A 24,555-nucleotide genomic window follows, 5' to 3' on the forward strand; every position below is an offset into this window, starting at 1 on the left:
AAGCTCACCTCTCCCCCGCTTCTTTCTTGATAGACTTGCTAAATTGCCCAGTTGGCCTTGAACTTACAATCCTTTCAGACTTAGCCTGTCAGTTCTGGGGTTAAAGTCCACCATGTTTGGCTACTCTTGGATTTTAGGTTAAAATGTTTAGACCTACAGACTGATTCAGTTATATGATTTTATTATAAGCATTAAGATAACTTTAAGCTTGTAAATGACAGCTATTAGGATATTTAAGAAAATCAAGACTTATTATGTTGAGCAGCTATTAGAGAACTGAAGAAAGTTTCTAAGACAACTAAGAAAATATATATTGAGTTTATAGAAGAAGTATAACATGTTTTAAATGAATCACAGCTTAAGCTTTTAAGAAGCAGTCATTACAGAATTGTGCTTAGAAGATACTTTGAGAACTTTCAGAATTGTTTTCAAACCTGTAACTTTAATAAATGTAAACTGTTTTATGGTATTTTAGTATAAACTGTTTTTTTTAAAGATTTATTTATTATATATACAATGTTCTGCCTGCATATGCGCTTACACGCATTGTAGATAGTTATGAGCCACCATGTGGTTGCTGGGAATTGAACTCAGGATCTTTGGAAAAGTACCCAGTACTCTTAACCTCTGAGCTATCTCTCTAGCCCCTGTAGATTGTTTTAAAAAGTAGTCTCTGAATAGTATTTGTGTGTAAAAGTCATCATGAGCCTGGCAGTGATGGTGCATGCCTTTAATCCCAGCACTTGGGAGGCAGAGGTAGGCAGATCTCTGTGAGTTTCAGTCCATCCTGGTCTACAGAGTGAGCTCCAGGACAGCCAAGACTACAAACAGAAATCCTGTCTTGAAAAACCAAAACCAACTGAACAAATATAAAAATAGTCATTATGAATGGCATCAATAAAACAAAACAATGAAACCCAAATACCTCATTCATAGGATAAAAGCCTGGGTGTTCTAGAAGACGGAATTCTTGGCTCTCATGATGACTAGAAATATATGGTACGACTTTGCTTGATGAATGTTTTAGCACATGTTTGTTAAATAAATAGTAAGGAACAGAAATAGCTGTAAACCAAATGCCTGAAGATCACCATAGATGGCATGCTTTCACAACATGATTAGAAATCGGTAAGAAACTAGATGAAGGTCTCCAAATATTTGAAAACTATATAATACATTTCTAAATAGCCCACTTGCCAAAGAAACCACAGGGAAAACTAGAAGCTGCATCATGATGATAATGTAGGGTATCAGAGCTGGTGAGTACAAGAACATTTATAGCTATAAATGCCTAGAGTAAAAAGTAAAAAAAACAGGTCAATGACATAGGCTTCTACTTGAAGAAGCTAAAAGATTAGAAGAAAGAAAAATTTAAAACAAAGACTACAACTATAGCCTTTAGAAATGTGAAAGGCAGCTGAGCACGGTAGCTCACACCTATAATCCCAGTCCATGGGAGGCCAAAGGCAGGCAGACTGCTTCAAATTTGAAGTCAACTTGAGTTTTAGGCCAGACTGGGTTACAGAGTGAGAATTTGTCTCAAACATTCAAGCTGTAGATTGAAAAAATCAAGAACCAAAATTAAACAAAAACTTTTCTAAATGGACGGGATGGAGCTCAGTTGACAGAGCATTTGCCGCACATGGACAACGTCCTGGGTCTGATTCCTGGCACTATATAATAAGCACATGCTATAATTCTAGTACTTAGGTGGTGGAGGCAGGGGGATTAGAAATTCAAGGTCAGACTTAACTACACTCTAAGTTTGAGGCCAGCCTGGCTATATAGAAAAAGAAAAGGTTAGCTGGTACAGTAGCACATGCTTTTAATCCCAGCACTCGGGGCGCAGAGAGGGGCAGATCTCTGTGAGTTCGAGGCCAGCCTGGTCTACTAAGTGAGTGCAGGACAGCCAAGGCTGCACAGAGAACCCTGTCTCAGGAGTGGTGGTGGAGGTGTATCTGACTCAGCAACTGTGTTCTTCAAGAAAATACCAACAATCCTGTCCACAAAGACCCACAAGAACGTCTGTGATAGCCAGGACTGTTGAATGTAGCGCAGAGGCATCGATCTCGCTGAACACCTGTGAAGCCCTGAGTCAGCCTCTATCACTGCAGGGACCTTACTAGACAGAGCAATAACAACATGTACTTAGTGGCTTTACTTACAATAGCTCAACACTGGACACTAAGTGTCTATTACTAAGAAAATGGACAAAAACTGTAGTACACTCACATAAAGTAATACTACTTTGCAATAAAATTAAGTAAGTTACAATATACTCATCACCATGGATCAAGCTCAGACATACGCCGAGCCACCCACAGAACAGTCTACGAGTCTATTTACACTAAAGTAGAATTTATGGTCCAAAGCACAAAACAGAGATAATTAACTAGAAAACGTCCTCGGTATGTGTTAATGGTCTATATGATAATACTAGCATACATTACAAGAACAGACATATTGACCAGAAAGCTGTAGTTAAAAGTGGCTCATTTAAATACATGTAAAGTTGACATTAAAACCTATGAAACAATTAAATGGACGTTAGGTACATGGTACTTTGTATTACTTTTATAATCTTGCATTTATAAAAAACATTTCCATCGTTACAAACTTAAAAGCCAGGCTGGAGACATGGCTAAGCAATTAAGAGCATACACTGCTTTCCCAGAAGACCCAAATTAATTGATTCCCAGCACCCACATTAGGTGGCTCACAAGCATCTGTAACTCTGGCTCCAGGGGATCTGGTGCCTCTGACCTCCACAGGCACCTGCACTCATGTGCACATATCCATAAATACACATAGACAGACACATACATACAATTACCAACAAAATAAATACTGAAAATAAATTAAAGCAGGAGCAGTGGGGAAAGACACTAACAGAATGGCCCAGTGGTAAAGTGCTTGTGTGTGCCTGTAAGTCCAGGGCTGGGGCTGTGGAGACAGGTGGATCCCAGGGGCTTGCTGGTTAGCCAGGCTAGCTCAACCCTGAGCTTCAAGGTGTGGAGAGACACAGCTCGACACATGCATGCACAGGTGCATACATCCACTTACATGTGAGAACACACTTGCAAAATTTAAAAGCAATGTTTGTTTTTTATTTAATCAAAATTAAGAAAAGCATATTTGCTGGATGCTGCGGCACATGCCTGTAATCCCAGCCCTCAGGGAGGCAGAGGCAGGTGGATCTCTGTGAGTTTGAGGCCAGCCTGGTCTTCAAAGCCAGTCCAGACTGGGCAAGGTTACACTGAGAAACCCCGTGTTGAAAAAACAAACAAAGAAAAAAAAAAAGGCAAAGCATATTTATTCCTCCAGCTAAAATTCTAATAGGAAATTTAATTGGATTGTTAAATTTAAGTAGGTCATTCTTACTCCCCTAGTTTTCAACTAATGATTTCATGTTAACTTTAACAGTCACTAGAATTATGATTCTTATAGTCAAAAGCATTTCCTTTAGTGTCTGTTCCTCTTGGGTCAGTTTGTAAGATAAAAGCTGCCCTAATGATGTAAAAGTATGTCCAGGCACACTTACCACAACAGGCCCTTCCCCCTCGCCCCTAGGCTACTCAGCTTTGATTTTCTGCATGCATGGCAAGTTAAGTTCATTTCCCCTAGACACACCATATTTAATAGGAAACATGTAACAGACACATCCCCAATGAAGGTCTTCTGTCATTAAGGAAAAACTCAGTATTTTAACAGGACTGACTTGAAATGTACTGAAAATGTGAAAACTTTCCCCTTCAGCTTTTGTATTCTTTTCTCAGCACAATCAATAACTAGATCATTTATGAACCTCAAACACTCTTTATCCAGGTGATATATAAGTTTTACACAAGTTATCATGTGCAAATTTCAGAATATTTGAATGAATACACAGCAGTTAAAAAATCTAAGGCGCATCACAAGTAATACTCTTATGTGTCCAAATTTGTGTTACTATAGTGCCTACAAAAAACTGAAGCAAATAAGAATCTAGCAATCCTAATCTATTTTTACTAAGATATATTAATTGATATTAGTGAAAATTATCCCTGCAACATTAATAGACCACAAAGGTTCTATTATACTGATTTTGATAAATGAGAAATTTCATGCCTCTATCAAGAAAGTTAAGACAGTTTATGGGGTATGAATTAAGAAAAATTCTAGGAATGAAAAGTTAACCTTTTTACTTTACAGTTAAGAAAATTGAATCTCAGAAAAATTAAAGCCAAGCTGGGCCTAGTAGTGCCGACCCCTAATCCTGGTACTATCGAAGCTGAGGCAAGAGGATCCCAAGTTCAAAGTCTATATAGGCAATGGAGTGAGGTAAAAGGCCAGCCTGGGCAACTTAGTGAAGCCCTGTCTCAAAATAAAACCAAACACAGGGGGTTAAGATGTAGCTCAGTTGCAGAGTGCTTACCTAGCCTATATGAAGGGAAAGATCCAAACATGGTGAATACAGAGTCAGGATTAAAATAAAAACTTACTCCTGAATCCTAGTCTATAGCTCATCTTTTTATTATTTTTTAATTATATTTTATTTAATGTGTACTGGTTTTTGTCTAGATGTATGTCTGTGTGAAAGTGTCAGATCCCCTGGATCTGGAGACATCTGTGAGCCACCATGTGGGTTCTGAGAACTGAACCTGGGTCCTCTGAGAGAACAGTTAGTGCTTTTAACCACTGACCCATCTTTCAAGCCACCAAAGCTCTTCTTTTTAAACAATAAAAATACTTTAATGTTGAAAGCACAAAAGAAAATTATGGCTTTCCTTTTAATCACATGCAATGTTTTCTAACTGACACACAATTTGGAGAAGCTTCACTAACTGTTTAGCAGCTTTCAGAGCTTCTACTTAATTTCAGCTGTAGTATTCAGAGCCTCCACTAGGAGGAGTTTAAGGCATAGTCCAAACCAGACAGATCACAAGCAACAAAAACCACAATTTTATCCCCTCACTCTTTATATTAAAGTGTCATTAGCCAGTTACTACACTAATGGAAGCTTTTCTTTTTTAATATTCTTGGTTCTTCTATAGTGTAGTACAGTCCACAACTTTATAAAATGCTGGCCTTAATGGGGAAAAAAATTAAGAGACTCAATAAATGTTCAAGACAAAAAAATCAAAACCAACTCCCCCGCCCCTTGCTTACCATTTTTGCTTCTGACTGCACTGGTTGAGGGGAGGAAGGGCCTGGGATTCCTGGAACACTAGGCACCATGGTGACTGGCCGAACAAGCTGTGCAAAAAATATTGGAAATAACTTCAACTCAGTATTTACAAAATAAGATGTATGTTTTTTTTCTCCCACTACACATGATTATAATTTATGCCTTTGGGTTTAGAAAATTATAAACTTTAACTACAGCTGACTATATGTTTGCACTGAATTCTGATGAACTATGCCACTAGATCAAAAGTTATCAATTTCTCTGAAATACTAATCTCCATATTTTAGCCTTTCTCAAAGGGCTGTAATTCCCCCTCCCAATCTCTTGTGAGTTCGAGGTTACCCTGAGTCCAGAATAGCCAAGGCTACACAGAGAAATGCTGTCTTGAAAATCAAGGGAAAAAGGAAAGAGAGAGAGAGGAGAGAGAGAGAGAGAGAGAGAGAGAGAGAGAGAGAGAGAGAGAGAGAGAGAGAGAGAGAGAACAAACCTTATAACTGAATCCTCACTAAGTCTTTTATGTATTTTTGAGTAACAAGGTTCTATTTAAAGAAGACAAAACATTTTGGAATTGCCTCAATCAATGATTGAGTTGGCTATTTAGATCACTTAACAATCCCAGCACTCAAGTTCAAAGCCAGGCTGGTCCATACATAGTTCCAGACCAGCCAGTGCAACACTGTGGGATCCTGCTTCAAAAGAGGAAGGCAAGACGGAAGGAAGGTAGGTACAAAGACAGCTAGGTTGGAAGGTTTAGAATAAAGTTAACACTTAATGTGCTACTAATATTGCGGAGACGCATATCCAAACCACAAATTTTAGAAAGTTACTACAAGTAGGCTTTTAAAAAGTCTCAGAAAGTAAAGGATTATACCACATGAATCAACACTATGTATCCATGTAATAACAGAATAAAAAACTTTTTACATGTATTTATTTTGCATATATGTTCCCACATGCATGACATGGCACACATATGGAGGTCAAAGGACAATTTGCTGGAGTTGGTTCTCTCCTTCCACCATGTGGGACGTGGGGATTGGACCACAGGTTGTCAAACGTGGGGTTAAGTGTCTTTATCCACTGAGTCATCTCACCAGCCCCAGAAAAAAGGAAACCATTTAATTATATGAATGACTAAGACTTGAAGTACTCTTTATGGGAAATGTAAGAAGGATTCAAAACATGTTATATCACAAATCATTTAAGGAAAATAAAAATAGTATGTTTTAGAGAATGTTGCTAGACATCTAATAGTGCTTTTCAGGATGAAAATGTAAAATTTTGAAGACTAATTTGAAAGTATGCTATTTGTGAAATACGAGGATTGGAAAAATAGAAAATTTTCACCATTTCAAATACTGTGCTTCTAAATAAAGACTTAATTTTTTCAGTTATGTATATGTGTGTTTACCTGTGTGTGGGCATGTGCACTGTGTGCAGGTACCCACAGAGGCCAAAGGTGTCAGATCCTCTAGAGCTGGAGTTATATATAGGTCACTGTGAACCACCCAAGATGGGCGCCAGGAAGTGAGCTCAGGCCTTCTGCAAGAGCATTACTACACGCTCCAAATTACACATCTCCAACAGTGTTTTAAAATATTCATTAGACAAATTTGTACATTTAATGTGTCCCTCATAAAATGGGGGGTTTTGGGATTTTTTTTTCATAAAAAAGTAGCCCAGGCTAGCCTCAAATTTATTATATAGCTGAGGCTATCTTTGAACTTCTGACCCTATCTCTGCCTATTGAGTATTGGGATTACTGGCATGGTCATCAGGTCTAAATAGGAATGTTTAGACCTTAACATGCTTGGGTCACCAAAGGAATTTGGTAACTTCATGTAATCATAAGAGGCAAGTGTGTTCTTATGAAGAATTTTATAACTATAAACACCATAGCTCTTTGAAAGCATTCCAACACAAACATCTTAAAATAAGAAATTGGAAATATTTAAATTCCATAAATCTAGTCAAACTGAAATGAGCTGAATCAAGAAAAAGTACAAAAAATAAAAAATATAGAAAATAAGTGTGTGGGAGGAAATGGGAAAATGTTTTCTATCCATTTATGTTTGTCTAGGGTAGTATAGTTGATTAGAGGTATTGATGAATAAATATTACTCCCCATTAATAAGCATTTGGATAAATTCCATTTAGTAAGCCAATCAAGCAGTTTAACTGTATGTTCTGGTTGTTTTACCAAGACCAATTTTGACACAAAGACTTAAATGGTCTAACTCTCCAACTTACTGGGACTGCAGCTGGAACATGCACATTAGAACTTGTAATTGATGCAGGAATAGCAACGGGCATGGTTTGTCCATTAGGAAGATGTAATAGAAGAGGAAATGGGCCTGGTACAGGACTAAGAAAAACAAAACAAGGGAAAAATGTAAAGATCTATACCAACCACCTCTGGAAAATAACAGTCTTTTCCTTCCTATTACTTAAAAAATCAGTTTTCTAACCTCCAAAAGGCAAATTCCAAAACCTAGGTATTTCTAATTGCATCTTAAATGCATAAACATGTATGAGTGTTAAACAACAACAAAAAACCCCCCAAAAAACCACAACCACCACCACAACAACCTGGGGGGTTGGATTTCCAATTTGTGAAATGAGAAAAATTCTCATTAGAAAGGTCTTGGGAGTTAATTTAAAGAAATGAGATGTCATCTTGAAATGGAATAACTTTATGTTTTGTGTCAAACAGCATAAAAATAAGACCACCTTAACTTATAGTCTATGTTCATTTAAGCTAAGATTTAGATATTTATTTTTCCAATGTGTTAGATAACATTATTTTTAAAAGAATATTAAGTTTCCAAAACACACACACACACACACACACACACACACACACACACACACACTAATTCAAGTAATTAAATATCCTAGGAAAACCGTAGTAAGAAAACCCTAACAACTCAAGAGCAGTCAGTGGCTGACTGGAATCACTTACACAATTGGCCTGTTAGAGGATGGTGCCTGGGTGATTACAGTACTTGAGGTTGGTGAAGGTACTGCTTGTTGAATAATGACACTTGAGTCAGAACTTGTGAGCAGCACATTGGGAACCTGTAATGATGCTGGACGAACGATAGCGGATGTGGGCTGTGCGGTTTGTGCCAATGGTACTTCCTATTTAAGTTTAAGATAAATAAAGGGTAGTATTTAAAATTGCAAGTTAATTCATGTACCTCTGTGAACAGAATGCAACACATTTCTGAAAGCAACAACTAGAAAATACTTAACGCCCCTCCAAGTAAGTGAATATCTAAAGTTAATTGAAAATATCTAAGACGCAACTGTAAAGTTCAACGCAATTCTCAAAACTAAAAAACAAAAACAAACAACAAAAAAACAAAAAACAAATGTATGTTTTTGGTTAAGTATGCTTATCTATGAATCTAAAGTAAATAAGGCTGGGCTACTTAGCAATGATTCTGTGAAATTGTCAGTAAGAAATAGAAATATAATTCACTGTCAGTAAGCAGAAAACAAAATCCAGAAAGGATTGCCCTATCCTATCTGCTTGTTGTACTACATAAGCAAGAGACTGATCCAGCAAAGGAGTGTTATAATTTAAACAAGTTTGATGTTTGGAAAGGTTTTAAGGGCTGGGCATGGTGGTGAAAACCAAAAAAGAAAGAAAAGAAAAGAAAGGGTTTTAAGATGAGTGCTAACATACATCTTGAATCACAGCACTCAGGGGGCAGAAGCAGGTGAATCTCTGAGTTCAAGGCCAGCCTGGTCTATATAGTCAGTTCCATGCCAGCAAGGGGTATACAGAGAAACCCTGTCTCAAGAAACCAAACAAAATAAAACAAAAAAGGGGGGAAATTTGTTCCCCCAAGACAAGGTTTCTCTGTGTAGCTTTGGCTGTCCTGGACTCGATTTGTAGACCAGGCTGGCCTTGAACTCCAGCGACCCCCCTGCCTCTGTCTCCTGGATTGCTGGGATTATAAGCACGAGCCATTGCATCCAGCTTTTTTTGGGGGGTGGGGGGTGGTGGTGGTAATAGAGTATTTTAAGTTAAAAGAAAAGTTTGCTAATCTCAGGCAGTTTTTCATCTAGTAACAGTTTTCTAGAATCAAAAGACAGAGTAACAATGATACTATGAATCATACAAAATAAGTAACTACTGCTGAGAGCTTTCCAAAATGAAGGGAAATAAACAGAATTAATCAATCAGCGAGGATGATTCTTAAAATATTTTCCCCTAGTTTTACAGATTAAAAGAGAGATGAAGGCCTTGCTTAACTCCTTAACTAGTATATTCTTTTGATCTTTATACTGCTACTTACAGCTGAAGCCTTATGAAGATACTAGGAAGACAAAATTGGTAACATTGTAAATACAGTTTTCAGCACATCTAAAACCTTACAAGTCAAGAACTAGTGAGCAGAGTGACAATAAAAACAGGTAAAACAATCAAAGAAACTTCAGACCAAAGCAGATGTTCAATGTTCAACAATGACGTGATAAGCGAGACATTTAGTAGAAGATAAAGTAAAGCTGGACACTGGAACAGCGAGGGAAGGAAAACTTGCAAGAAGAAAGCAATCTGATCTGATAGGCCATGCTATGGAGAAAGAGGTAATGTCAGGCAGAAAAAAACTTGGAATTATTTGATGAATAAAGAAAGTAGCATGAAGTGAAGATGGATGGACAGATGAGCCAAGATCAAAGAGGTTTTTCCTAAGGAATGAATGTAAATTCTCTTTAATAGAAAATCGTTAAAGAACATTCAGCAGAGGGAAGAATGACTAAATGATTTTAAAAAAATTTACTTTTACTTTTATATACATTAGTGTTTTGTCTGTATGGTGTGTCTGTGTGAAGGTGTTAGGTCCTGGAGTTGTAGTTGTGAGCTGCCATGTGGGTGCTGGGAATTGAACCCAGGCCCTCTGGAAGAACAATCTTAACAGCTGAGCCATTGGTTCAGCCCCAACTCAATGAATTTTTAAGTTCCCACATTCAGAACTAAAGAAAGCAGATCAGACACTGAAGCAGGTTAGAACAAGTTTAGCCTGCATGGTGGCATGCATCTGCACACAGTCCAGACAACTCAGGAAACTGACACTATTGATATTATTACTTAATTACTATTAATATGAAAGTAGCTTAGGAAACATAAAGAAACTTTGTATTTTATAAGAAAAATAAAGGGATGAGGAACACTGTCTAGAGTACATGCTTGAGGCCCTTGATTCTCTTCTCAGCCCTGGAGGTAAGGAGACAGAGGAGGAGGAGAGTTAGTAGGAAAACTGCACTGTGACAGCTAAGACAGTGACAGGGAACACGAAACAGAGTAAGGCTCAAAACATACTTGGTAAATAAACTTCAAAGTCAAGTCAGAAAAGGTGACACCTAAAGGCCTGGCTTAAGTAAGTAGATGGCCAGGCTTTTCTTTCCTTTTGTTGAGGTGTGTACAGGGAGGAGACTGGGAGGAAGAGGCAGGGTCTTGCTACATAGCCCAGGACTACAACTAAACTAAAATTTGTTTAGTTGTAAAGGCTAGCCTTGGATTTGCAGTATTCCTGACACTACCGTCCTTGTGCGGGAATTACAAGGAACTACATCGTGCATGGCTGGAAAACATTTTCTCAGAGGAGAAAGAATTAAAGGCTTTGTTTCAGACAAACTGAGATGCCAACACAAGAGTCAGACAAGCCTGGCAATCAGGAGAGATACTGTAGCTGATATAAATTTGGGAGTTACAAATTTATAGTTTCTAAAATTACAAGTCTTGATGGAATTGCCTAAAAATAAGAACAGAGAGTCCAGAAGTGATTTGACGCAGCTTAGAGAGACTACAAACCACCTACAAGGAACTGACGACCAGCGGATGCAGACGGAGCAACCCTAGAAGACGATAAGTAGCCACAAAGAGTAAAAACTAGAAAGTATAAAAGGGAAAGGAATGCTCTGCAGGGAAATAAGACTGCTCTCAGGATCCATAATAACTATAATTAATGCGGAAATGACCATATGTTAAGAAAGAAGAGGATAATTAACTATATCAAGATAATGATAAAGTATAACCATTAAAATTATGATTTTGGGAAATCTAATGAAAGGGAGTATGTGCTTAGCTTCAGGAATTCTAAGGTTGGGGAATATAGCTCAGTGGTAGGGTTTCTGCCCAGAATGAATTCAGTTTCTGGGGAAGCAGTAGTACAGAATAAGGATATAAATAAAGTATTATTATATGCCTATATCATCTGTTTGTGATCTAAGATAAATGCTATTAGGCAAAAAGGTAAAAAAAAATAAGAACTTTATAAAAGGTACAGTAAGCCAGGTTAATTTATTATTGAAAGAATTAGAAAGACACATTCAGTATAGTCTACACATAGTATTTATGAAGCCTGCAGTAGTATAAAATAATGTTCTAGGTCTTTACATTCACTTGACACTCACTTAGTCCTGCAGTGTAAATTCACTCTGCATGTGAATTTATTTTGTTTTATTTTTTGAGACAGGGTTTCTCTGTGTAGCCTTGGCTGTCCTGGACTCGCTTTGTAATCCAGGCTGGCCTTGAACTCACAGTGATCCACCTGCCTCTGCCTCCCGAGTGCTGGGATTAAAGGTGTGCACCACTACTGCCCGGCTGCATGTGAATTTGTAAGTGCCCTTCACAATTTTTCTACTGGTGATTTGTGTGTGTGTGTGTGTGCGTGTTGTGATATGAGTGTATGTGTATGTGTACATGTTTGTGTGTGTGGATGCAGGCATGCACATTGAAGAGGCCAGAGGACAACCTTTGGGTGTGAGTCTTTGCCTTTCTCTTTTGCCAGTGTGTAAGTGAGGTAGCAGGCCTATGAGTTTCTGGAGATTCTCTGTCTCCTCTCGTGCCCCTTCAAGGGCATGACGGGGTTATAGGCACTTGTGCTACTGTGTCTGGTTCTTATGTGGGTTCTAGGGACCAAAACTCAGGTTGTCAGGAATATGAAGCAAGTTTTACTCACTGAACTGTCTCCCCAGCCTGCATTGTTAATTGTGCCTTTTCTATGTTTAAATACAAATACTAGTATAAGTAACTACCTCCACAGTCAATATAGTGGTCTCAAGTAGTATAGGTTTATAACCTTGGAATGACAGGCTATAACATACTAAGTATATAGTAGGCTATATTGTCTACATTAGTGTAAATACACTATGCTTTGGATAGAAGGACGAAATTGTTCCTTGAGACTTAAAAAAAAAAAAAAAGAATATATCTCTGTCAGCAATACATGACTATACTCTTATGGTAGAGAGCTATTCGTGTTCTAATTTTATAAAAAAAATTTAAAAAGGAACAGTCATTGTCCCTTTGTGTGTAGGCACAGTGCTCCTAAGTAAATATGCTTATTTTATGCATTTTCCAAGTGAAAAAGTGATGGAAGTACACATCTTAATGTAACTCAACACATAACTATAGCCCAGAAAGCCTGTTACTAATCTGCTTAAGAAAATAACACTCTTGCTGATATCAAATATATACTGTGGAGCAATGATTACTCACTCTTGAATAGCCTATTCAAATAGTTTCAGTTGTACAGATTTTTCATCTCAAATCTTCAAATAACACCCCATTTCTAAATGGGTTGCTGTTCTCTCTTGATAATGATCTATGAAGATGGAATCTTCCTGAAGTATCAACACAGGTTTTTTATATACAAAATCTATAGTCTAACATTTAATTATACAAAACTTAATACATTAATGTTTTACAGAGATTAAAAATAACCAAGTCTGGGAATAGTGAGCTAGCACAGTGGATAAAGGCGCTTTCCACCAAGCCTGAAACTCTGAGCTCAAGACCTCAGACTTACATAACGTGAGAAGAGAACTGATGCCTACAAGTTGTCTTCTGACCTCCACATGCCCGGCACACCCACAACTATAACAACAGGCAAAGGCACGTACAAATGCTAAATTTATGAAAGGAAATCTCTTCCATAGTGCTAACCTTGTCATCACTGGTGGTAGACTCGGGGTGAGGTAAAGGGCTGTCCTGGTGAGTCGTTTCTACAACAGAAGGCTCCTCAATCTTGCTTCTTATGATGGGTGTTGCAAGAGGAGACAAATCTAGAGGCATCTAATGCAAATGATAAAGAAAATTTTGTAAAGAGTTAAAACAAAACAAAACCAGCCAATCAAAATGCTTAAATTGAGAAACTAGGAAGTGAAAACCATCATTACTTTCCTATCAGATGTGTTATTTTTATAATTTCATGGTTAAAAAACGTACTTTTTTAATGTCATCTTCTGAAGCCTTCTTGAATTCATTCTCAAATGGACTTGCCAACTCATTAAACAAACCCACTTCTTCACAGTTTTTTAGGAATCTTGTTGGTGTTGGAGTCTGATCTGAAATAAATGTCAAGATCTAAGCACACAAATATAAATAATCATATTACGATTCTAAAATGCTGCTAGCAAATTAACAAATTAGTAGCAGTGGCCCAGCAAATGTTATTTCTCTCTCTGAAGAATTTTTCTTTAAAACAAAATTTGGTTAAGCTCTATTTTCATCAAGATACCAACTTCATCAAAGTTCTTTTAGGTTTAGTGTACTACTCTGAGTAGAGACACATAAGCATATTTTGGAGAAATAATTACTATTATCTAACAAAGTGATAAAATTTTTAAAAAGTTATCATTAAAATTATGATTGTTAAATGCATACAATTTAGGGAAAACTAATGAGAACAAATTCATATTTTAACTTGCATGTTCACTATTTGTTCATAAAGTATTATGAAGTCAAACTGAATATACAATTTTACATCAAAATCCTGAAAGAGGAAAAACGTTAAAGCAAAAGTTTCCCCAAATAAAACAAAACCCTTCTCACTACTATGCGCTTTTTCTATTTTAAAAACTGGTGAAGAGGTATACACATGCCAAAAAAAAAAGTGTTCTGGCTTAATTTAAACAAGAATGAGAGCTCAATTTTCTTGCAACCTGAACTATTTCAACTATATTTAAATATGTACTCATTGATATGTATATTAACATATACTGAGTATTAATGTATTGTATGTAGAACAAATGAATGAATAACACAAAATTTACCAGTCTTCCAACTTAGTCTTAGTATTTTGAGGAATATTTATTTAGAGTTTGTAGTACATTAACATTCATTCACATTTTACACATTTGAGGGCAGCAACTTTAGAGGTTATAGACAAACTCGAGTCTACTTAGTACAGAACTGGTTAAGATAAAATCTTTTTAGCTGAAGGTTAGATATTTGTTAATTACTGAGTTTCTACAGTCGGTATTACAATTTTCTCTTTGCCCCTCACATGTACTTCATATAAATATTCTTAACAAAAACAATTCACTCATTATACATGTTAGACATACAGCAGGCTTGTCTCAGACAGTGCAAACAATAGCAGAATTACTGCAGGGGTCTCTTACGTCGTAATCTTACCCATTATTTAATCTTTAACCTACACCCTAGTTTTAGCCTCAATGACCTCCAAAGTAGTATTTTAATGAGGATTTTGTATATACATATCAGCTTAAGTTTATTTTAATTCAAATTAGTCAAATATAAATGTGACTACTGTTCACACCCAAAAGATCTGTCTAAGTTGATCAGGATGAACACAAAGAGAGGAAAATGTCTACAAACCGTACAGGTCTACATCATTTTTTATTGATGATTATTACTGGTACCATCAGACTTGATAAAGTCATCACAGGCACAATTGATCAGCATGCAAACTGCATAAAGCTATTGGTTATCATGCATTCTATTTACAGTTATGTCAAACTTTTTATCTCAATGTTAGTAAGAATGCTGTGGCTAAACAAGTCCTATTTTTTTACTGTACTAAATGTAATCAGAAAAGTAAGTTCTAGGAACCAAGGTAAAAACATTATTTAGATTAAAGTTTACAGAGAATGTGTAAGACAGGAAACATCAAGGAAACAAAGACCTCCATACTCATGAAAACCCTTTCTATATAAGTTTAAAATTTTTGCTTATTTACTGTTCTTTAATTTTTGGTGTGGTCCTACTTATTATTTACACATTCCAAAGAAGTGCATGCCTCACTCTGTTCTGTGTCTTTTTACTTACAGTACCGAAGACTGTCAAGAGTTCCCCTCCGTAAGTTGTTTTTAATAAATCACCAACTTTTTGCTCCCTCTTATTTATTCCTTACAAAAATCATAGTACTGAAAACACAAGGAACCATCTGCTGTTGCCTTAACATCTTCACAAAACACTGCTTATGGTGTTTTGAGTGCTAGACTAAGTTACAATTGAAAAATACTAATTCTACTCAGTATTCAAGTTAATTCTAGAATCATAGCTAGAGTAAGATGAGCTTCGTAGAACAAAGGACTCTAGATTTATGATATGCATGTGTAGCTCTGAGAGAGAAAGAGCTAAGTAGATATAAAATTCGACAAAGAACTTATCACGATATTTAGACAAGAAATATATTGAAACTATGCATAATATGTATTATATAAATACATATGAATATACATCTAAAACATCAAAGAAAACAGCCAATATAGGATAAAGTGATGATAAGCTAACACATAAATTGGGTTTCTCTTTTTACATATGAAAAATGATCTGCTCAGGGTGATAACTTAAGGTTATAAGGCGCACACACACACCACACAAACACTAACTGAACTTAGGTCTCCTTTATGAAGAACATTTTATTTTATTTTGTGGTGCTGGGGATTAAGATCCGAGCCTTGTGAGTGGCAGGCAAGATCTATACTACTGATCTACAACTCAGCTTCTGAATATTTTATTAATAAAACATTTCATATGAAATATCTTAAAAACAAAATTGTAATGACCAAGTTTAGGAAGTACTTGATCATTTATTATCTTCACAAAGTTTTGAAAACCAGGTGTATAACAGCTAAAATAAACACTAAGTACTAATGAGTTCAGCTATCAGTTAAATGTACACTTTGTAGAAGGCATGAATGTTTCAAGGGTTAACTGCCATGAAACTGACTTCAAATGGGTATTTGAAAAGCACACAAAAAAATGAAATGGTCAAAAGAACACACAGAAATGTAATGGGTAAATACATGTTGCCAACAGTTACTGTAAATGAAGCAGTTGGAATATTACCAGACTATAGTATTTACAGAGAATACACAAAAATTGTGCACATTCTGGTGAAATATTATATAAGCCATTAATAAAAACATATACTAACCAGCCACAATGACACTGTCATTACGTGCTGGACCAAATTTCAGTGTCATCTCATGTTTATGTTTATGGACAGCCAAATGATCCTCGTTGGTAAAACGCTGTGGCAAAAAGTTTTAAAATATAGTTAAGATTTTCAATTGATCAAAGAAAACTGATAAGGATATCAATTTCCACAACATGTAAAACCACCTTTAACAGTGAAATACCAGCTTATAAACTATAAGACGGTCAATCTACCGTTAGCACACAAAGACGTACTAGATTCCAAATAATCAGAGAAACTCATCACTGAAGAACACGAAATGATAGTCTATAATTCATTTGAGAGATATGAAGATAAAACCTGAGGCAAAAAATTAACAAAATGGACCACTATTCTTTTATTATATCAGAGAAATATACACTACACAGTTCAAAGACTTTAAGAAACTACTATATTAACTTAGATGTAAGGTTACTTACCACCTTTTAACTGAGAATGTTCTAAAAATAACTCCTGTGCAAATTAATCTGAGTCCAGGTATGGTTGTGCACATCTTTAATCTCAGCACTAGGGAGGAAGATGTCTGTAAGTTTGAGGCTAGCCTGATCTACATAGTGTTCCAGGTTAGCCATGACTATATAGTAAGACCCTGGCTCAATTAAAAATAAAGAAAGAAAGGAAATCTGGCTTTATATTACTATAGTGAAGACTTCCTGGGTTATAATTCAGCAAAGAATAACCACAACACAATAAATCTGTTTTAAATAGGTTTAATGTAAAAAAGTGACTTTTAGAATCATAACTCATATTAAAATGAATGTATACTTAAAACTATTATCACACCTTTCCTGACCTTATACTAGGTAAGTACCACACGCCAACAGTGACACTTACCACTATAGCACAACAGTCATGTTCAAATACATACTGTGTCTGGAAATCAACCTTAGAAAGAACTCCTTGTCAAGCATCACTGTTCGCCAAATAGAAAGAAAACTAGTCATTTATTTTGCCAATTTCCTGATTCAGAAGTTAAATTAACCCTCACTTGTTTCTATTGCTTTACAAATGGAGGTGTCAAAATTTCAGTGTACCTGTTAAGTCTGACACCTAGTACTTATTAGTGTCCTAAGTCCAACACACAAACCCCAGGTTCAATTTATAAAAAAAGATTTATTTCTATTTATGCTCATGTGTATGTCTGTGGATGCTTATAAAAGCAAGATTACTGGATTCTACAATGTTGTGACATGGATGCTGGGAACAACAGAGCCCAGGCACTCTTAACTACTGAGCCCTCTCTCCAGCCCTCCATCAGTGTCTGCTGTGCTCTGACCTTTCATTACTGGGCCTATCCCTAGAATAGACTTATCTTCATGTCTACCCTTCAAAGAAAGCTGAGCATCCCCTTGGGAAATCTGCCACAAACATTAACTAAATGCTAATGGGGAAAAATGAAGTCCTTAAAAAAGCAGTAGATTCTTAAATCTGCAATAGGCAGAAGAGAATCAACTTTACCTACAAACACCAACAGAAAGTTAGCCACTAGTTTATGAGACCATTACTTCTTGAGAACCTGTTTGTATCTTCACACTGAAGGAATCCTTCTGTGCTTCTGTCTCTTGCTTTACTCGTTAACTATCCACTCGCTCGGAGTAAAATCCAACTCTTCCCCACACAGGCTATATTCCTATTACTTTATCCTTTTAACAATCCTTCCCAAATTTGGTGAAATTAGTAGTGATGCCTTTGACAAGCACACTCAAAAGCAAAGCTCTCGAGACAACAGACTCACTGCAGAGCTAAGTTACTCTGTTGCTTTGTATTCTTGTATTAAAATTGTCAATGTTGTTATACTATACATTCCACATTAAAAGTATCTTCATGTAAAACACATTTTAGGTTCCACGGAACCTCCCAATGTGACTTTTTATAGAAGGTAGTCATTAAAGCATTTGTTTATGAACTATCTTGTTTTAAGTGTCATACTCAGAAAATGTGAAGCGGTCAAAAGTAAGAGGTAAAAACTCAGGAAATTTCATCTGGAATTTTTATTCAACTAGTATTCTCTGCTTGGGTTGGTTTGGCCATAAATGTCAAGGACCGATTAGAGCTGGAGATGTAGTCTAGTGGTAAAGTGCTGTGTACAAGGCCTTATCGGATACTCAGCAGCTGCAACAGCAATAACTAAAAACAACAACAACACTAATTAACCAAATAACCTATAAATTAGCACTGCCTGCTGTATAATGTGAAAACCAAAGTAAACTCTGACTTAAGAGACAAAGAGTAACCTAAGCAAACTCTAAGGTTATGTATTTATAAACTCTCATACATGATCCAAAGATCAAATGAACTAACTACTAGTTACAAAGACAGCAACATTTTTTGATGTGAAGGACAAACTACACTCAAATTGATATCTGATACAGGCGAATCTGACCTTGGGAAATCATCAGGGAAAATTTGTATTTAACATGAAGCTGAGAGTAATATGGATTCTTTTTAAATACACACTTAAACACTAACTAGTATATGCTGGGATAAAAATTATTTATAGAATTTATGTGAATTGCTTCCTAGATAAACTAAGATGGTTTTAGCATGCTGGATGGATTAGACTGCCCATAACTCCAGAACCAGGGAATTCAATACAGTTTTTTTGGCTTCCATGGGAACTGCAGTAATACTCCCCACATATACACACTCATGTAATTAAAAGTAATATCTTAAAAAACAAGTGTATATTACGAAGGGATCACACACAAAATAATAGCAGCTATTTTATTTTACACAGAAAAAAAGTTAGAGCTTATTTGAGGCCAATTTTCAAAGAGTGACTTCTAGAACAACAGGGCAAACCTGGTTACTTTGCAAAGACTGCACACACCTAGAAGCAGTGAATGAACTGTGGGTGTCGCTTAGAGCACCAATATCCTTCAAAAATCTAAAGGTTTCTCCCAGGGTGGCAGCACTGGGAGTGGGAGAACCTGAGTCCTGTGTAGGCCTTGGAGACACTTAGGCGGTGACCTCGATGGGGACTGGGTGCCTCTTCATCACCCAGATTGTGCCTTGAGTAGTTTGTTTTGCTCTAGCTTCTGCCTTCCCCTTATATGCTGCCTTATTACAGGCTGTAAGCAACAGGGGTAACTGACCTTGGAGTAAAAACCTCTAACATTATGAGTCACCAGGGAAACGTCTTTGCTGCCAAGCCTGACAACCAGAGTCCTATACTAGGGACCCATATGGTAGGAGAGACTGATACCTACAAGTGGTCTGATCTCCACATGTGCACCATAACACATAAGTACCCACCTACAGATACACACACAAAATAAACAACTACCCAGCTCTCTTATCTTACTTGGTACCAAGTCCAAAAAAAAAAATCTGGTTATCAGAGAGTAAGTCTAATCAGTGGAAAGTAAAACCACACTCTAAACTTTAGTTTCAAAGAATTTAAAGTTATACTTTTTACTCTAAATTTATAGCTCTAAATTAGATATTAAAAGTCCATTTCACAGCTAGGCATGGTGGTGCATGCCTATAATCCCAGCACGCTGGGAGCCTGGGGCAAGTGCACTCCTGTAAATTCAAGACCATCCTGCCAAGGCTACACAGAGAGACCTTGCTTGAACCACCCCCCCACCCAAAAGAAAGAAAGTCTCCTTGCGTCCACTGCTTCTACCCCCCCTTCCTCTTCCCCCCCCCCCACCACTGTCATCTTCTCATTTCCTTGCTTCACACTGCTCTGTGAGTAGACACATGCAGCTCATCGTGTCCACAAAGCTCTACTCCCTCTGATCTCTGCCGCATTCCTCACTGGTCATGATACGCTTCAGCCACAACAGACACATGTATTTTCTTCCATACTTTCTTCAATGTTCCCGTTGTCCAATCTGATCCAATCATCACTTTATCAGAAACACAGTTTCTTACCAATCTACTTAAAATGGCATCTGGGCAGGGGGGATAGACAGCTCAATGTGTAAAGGTACTGGTGACTTGAAGTCTATGCCCAGAAAGCACATCCAGGTAGAGACATCAAGTCCTTACTTATGTCATGACTTCCACACATGTACCTCCCACCATAATGATAAATAAAATTTAAAATAAGGGGGCAGAAAAAAAAATCTCAGTGATTAGTAACACTTGCTGCTCTTCCAGAGAATCTAGGTTCTGCTCTCAGCACCCACATGATGACTGACCATGTGTAACTCCAGTTCCTGGGGGATCTGACACCCTCTTCCTGCCTCTGCAAGTGCTGGGTATGAACATGGTGCAGACTTACATGTAGACAAAACATAAAAATTAAACAAAAATAAAATAAAATCCATTTTCACACACTCTTTCTTATGGTACTAGGGACTAAATGAACTTCTTACTAGGTAAGTGGTACAGCACTGAGCTATATTCCTTCAGACAACTCAATACTTAAAAACAGACAAGAGTTGGTAAAAGACTTCACAGAACAATAAAAGTATACAAAGGGCTATCTTCTCACTAGTCATCAAAGAATGAGACAGTACAATGAGATACCAATCTATGCACAAAAGGATGAGTCAAATTTAAAAGAAGGAAAACACCAAATGTTAACAACATTTAAACACCTTATAAGTTACCGAAAGGAACATAAAGTGGCCTATCTGTTTTAGAAAGCAATCTGCCATTTCCTGAAATGACACAGGATCCATTGCATGACTCTACCTTTACACTTCTAGGTAGTAATCCAACAGAAACCACAACATTTGTACACATAAAGACTCTTATGAGAGGCTGGAGAGCTGGCTCAGAGGTTAAGAGCACTGACTGCTCTTCCAAAGGTCCTGAGTTCAATTTCCGGCAACCACACTCACAACCATCTGTAATGAGATCTGGTGTCCTCTTCTGGTGTGCAGGTGTACATGCAAATAGAGCACTCATATACATAAAATAAATAAATCTTAAAAAGACTCATATGCAAATTTCACTCATTTTATCTGTGATAACTAAATTTGGAAATAAGCCAGATGTTGAATAAACTGTAAATAAATTTATCCAAACAAAGAAGAGAGCCTTAGCTAGCTTACTACTCCAGAGGTTGGGAGGCCTAAAGCTGTGGGACTGGCCAAACATGGTGTCGCAGGCCTTTAGTCCCAGCACTCAGAGGCAGAGGCAGAGGCAGGTGGATTGCTGTGAGTTTGAGGCCAGCCTGGTCTACAAAGCGAGTCCAGGACAGCCAAGGCTACACAGAGAAATAAAAATAAAAAAAGAAGTAGTGGGATCCCAAACACTTCACGATGGCTCCACCTCCAAGTACATTAACATGTGACTTTAGAGGATAAATTTTCAATACATAAATTTCTGGGGATCCAATTAAATCACAGCATCCTGCTATGTAATCAACTATTTTCTTTATAAATTGCCCAGTACCTAACCTATAATATTAGTCAGTGGTCATAGAATGTAGACAAAGACAATTGAGGAATATTATATTTTGTTATGAAAGAATCATAGAAATTAACATACTCCATGAATCCACTTACATACATCTGGAGAGCACAAAGAAACATACAGCAATGGAGGACACGCAGTCTATCATGACTGTGGTAACAGTTCGATAAGCATATTTACATATGATACATTATAGCACTGGATAAAATGATACATCGCAGCAGATAAAGCTGCATACTTCCAAGCCTCATGACCTGAGCTTGATCCCCCAAAACACATCAAGTATGAAAAGAGGGAACCAATTCCTTCAAGATGTCCTCTGACCACCACACGACTGATGTGGCATGTGTATGCCCACAAGCAAACGTACACAAACACACACGTGAACAAAATCTGTAACTGTAAAAAACAAAATGATACAAACAAAAAACCCAAAGCACCAAACTTTGAACTATAATGCAGTTTACTGTATGCTGATTATATTTCAATTTAAACTACCAACTAAAAATAAAAACTAATGAAGTACTTTAATGGATCTGATTTATATTCTGTATGTAAGTACTCTATAACATCAATTCTTCAGCTGGGCTTGTTGGCTCACACCTGTAATCTCAGCACTTGGGAGGCAGAGGCAGGCAGATCTCTGTGAGTTCGAGGCCAGCCTGGTCTACAATGTGAGTCTAGGACATTCAAGGCTATACAGAGAAACCCTGTCTTGAAACTCTCCCTCCCCAAATCAATTTTTCTTTAGTGTCTGCAGTTAAAAGAGTAGGATAATGGTAATAGCAATAGATTAATAATTTAATGTTTTATTAAAAATTAAAATATCATTTCCTGAAAATGCTTCTATACATGCTTGTTAGACTTCAAAACATTAATAGGTTAGTAATACTGCTTGTGGTAGGTATCAGCTAGTTTTATGAGTTCAAATAAGTAAAATAATTTCTAAATACAGCAATTCATTCTTGATTTCCAATTAAGTAGTTTACCAATGATTTTCAACGACTATAGGTCAAATAACATACTACAAATAATAGAAGTCCTGGGGTTTTGTCTATGGTTTTGACCTTTATTATAAGATAAATCAGTTCCACCATACCACACTGTCTTTTCTAGAACTAGGATACATTATTAAAGAATTTCTTAATTTTTTGTTTTATTTTTATCTTAACTCTACTCTAAAAAAACAAATCACTGTAGTAAAACCTTATGATAATATATTCAAGCAATGATTTAGTGAAACGAAACATACAAGATTATTTTAAGTAGCGGATCTATTACCTGGCCACACCCAGGGGCAGTGCATAGAAAGGGTTTGTCATCACTCATATTCCACAGGTCCTTGTATTACCTGGAACAAAGCACAGGGAATGAAATATTTTATGGTATGTTTCTAAATGAAGAACAATTTCAAATATAAATCTAAAGATCTGATTTACACCAAATTTGCAAACTTTTCTATCTAAATGTGAAATAATACACTTCTGCTGAAAACTTGAACCCTGTCTTCTGTGGGAGCCCATGTAAAACAGCTGTGAACTCACTGTCAACTATGGATGGAGCGGAGAGCAAAATATTCTTCTCACAAGGTATCCTTTTAGAAAGAATCGCAGATTTCATGACGACTGAATGCATACGAAAGCACAAGTGTGGAGGGAACATCCTGGCAGGAGCATCTTTGATGGTAAGAAATAATACCAGGTGAATTCCCTTTCAGCACCTGTTTTTCTTAAACTAACTGCAAAGTCACCTCATGCTTTCCTCACTTTCATAACAAACATGAGAGGTGCTTTGTGCGTACTACTCTTGAGCTCAGACACCTGCGGCCTCCCTGGCTCCCCACGTAGGGATCTACAGAGACTCAGTTTCACAGACTACTGGGTGGGCTGGCAATCTTCCACCTTTATATTAAAGTAGATAGATATAACATGCAAAATCTGTGCTACAGAAAAGGGTTAGGGCTGGAGAGATGGCTCAGAGGTTAAGAGCACTGTTTACTTTTCCAGAGGTCCTGAGTTCAACTCCCAGCAACCACATGGTGGCTAACAACCATCTATCCTGGGATCTGATGCCCTCGTCTGGCATGCAGGTGTACATGCAGATAGAGCATTAATATACATAAAAGTAAAAATCTTAAGAAAGAAAAGGATTAGGACATTGCCATCAGATTCATCAGATTGGCCAAGATCAATAAAACAAATGACAGCTCATGCTGATACGGGGAAAAGGAGAACACTCCTCCACTGCTGTTACAAGTGCAAACTTAGCACAGCCACTATGAAAATCGGTGTGCAGTTCTTCAGGAAGCTGGAAATCAATCCACCTCAAGATGCTGCTATACCATTCTTGAGTATACACCCAAAGGACCCTACACCCTAGTACAGAGACTTGCTCATCCATCTTCATTGCTATTCTATTCATAATGGCCAGAAATTGAAACAGCATAGATGCCTATCAGCTGACGAATAGATAATGAATGTGGTATATTACACAGTAGAATATTAACCAGCTGTTAAGAAGATAAATTATGAAAATATCAGGTAAATGAATGCAGCTAGAAAAAAATCATTCTGAGTAAGGTAACCCAAAATGACAAATACTGAACGTATGCTTTCTCTTATATGTAGACTTCAAGCTTTCAAAATGTGTGCTATAATCCAAATAACCTCAGAGGGTGGGTACCTAGTAAAAGGTATGGAGCTTTCAAGGAAGGGGAAATAGAATATATTGTCTTGGAGAGACAAAGGAGAAACTAAAATAGGAGACTAAATG

General features: G+C 37.0%; 1 protein-coding gene across 4 annotated transcripts in view; it reads right to left on the reverse strand.

The window, feature by feature from the left end:
• ATF2 (activating transcription factor 2) overlaps nucleotides 1-24,555 on the reverse strand; it is a 79,265-nt gene that overhangs the window by 18,435 nt on the left and 36,275 nt on the right. For 2 of the 4 annotated variants that reach the window (XM_084797980.1, XM_084797981.1), the window contains exons 4-10: nucleotides 23,065-23,134; nucleotides 16,369-16,465; nucleotides 13,410-13,528; nucleotides 13,128-13,256; nucleotides 8,130-8,308; nucleotides 7,418-7,532; nucleotides 5,149-5,235 (exon numbers count right to left, since the gene is read on the reverse strand). In XM_084797980.1, coding sequence (XP_084654106.1) covers nucleotides 5,149-5,235; nucleotides 7,418-7,532; nucleotides 8,130-8,308; nucleotides 13,128-13,256; nucleotides 13,410-13,528; nucleotides 16,369-16,465; nucleotides 23,065-23,112 — 774 coding nt within the window. In that variant the 5' untranslated portion in view covers nucleotides 23,113-23,134. The remainder of the gene's footprint in view (nucleotides 1-5,148; nucleotides 5,236-7,417; nucleotides 7,533-8,129; nucleotides 8,309-13,127; nucleotides 13,257-13,409; nucleotides 13,529-16,368; nucleotides 16,466-23,064; nucleotides 23,135-24,555) is intronic. The other 2 variants (XM_084797982.1, XM_084797983.1) reach the window with 2 other exon arrangements.

The sequence above is a fragment of the Acomys minous genome (genome assembly GCF_964271855.1).
Source record: "Acomys minous genome assembly, chromosome: 10".
Taxonomy (NCBI): domain Eukaryota; kingdom Metazoa; phylum Chordata; class Mammalia; order Rodentia; family Muridae; genus Acomys; species Acomys minous.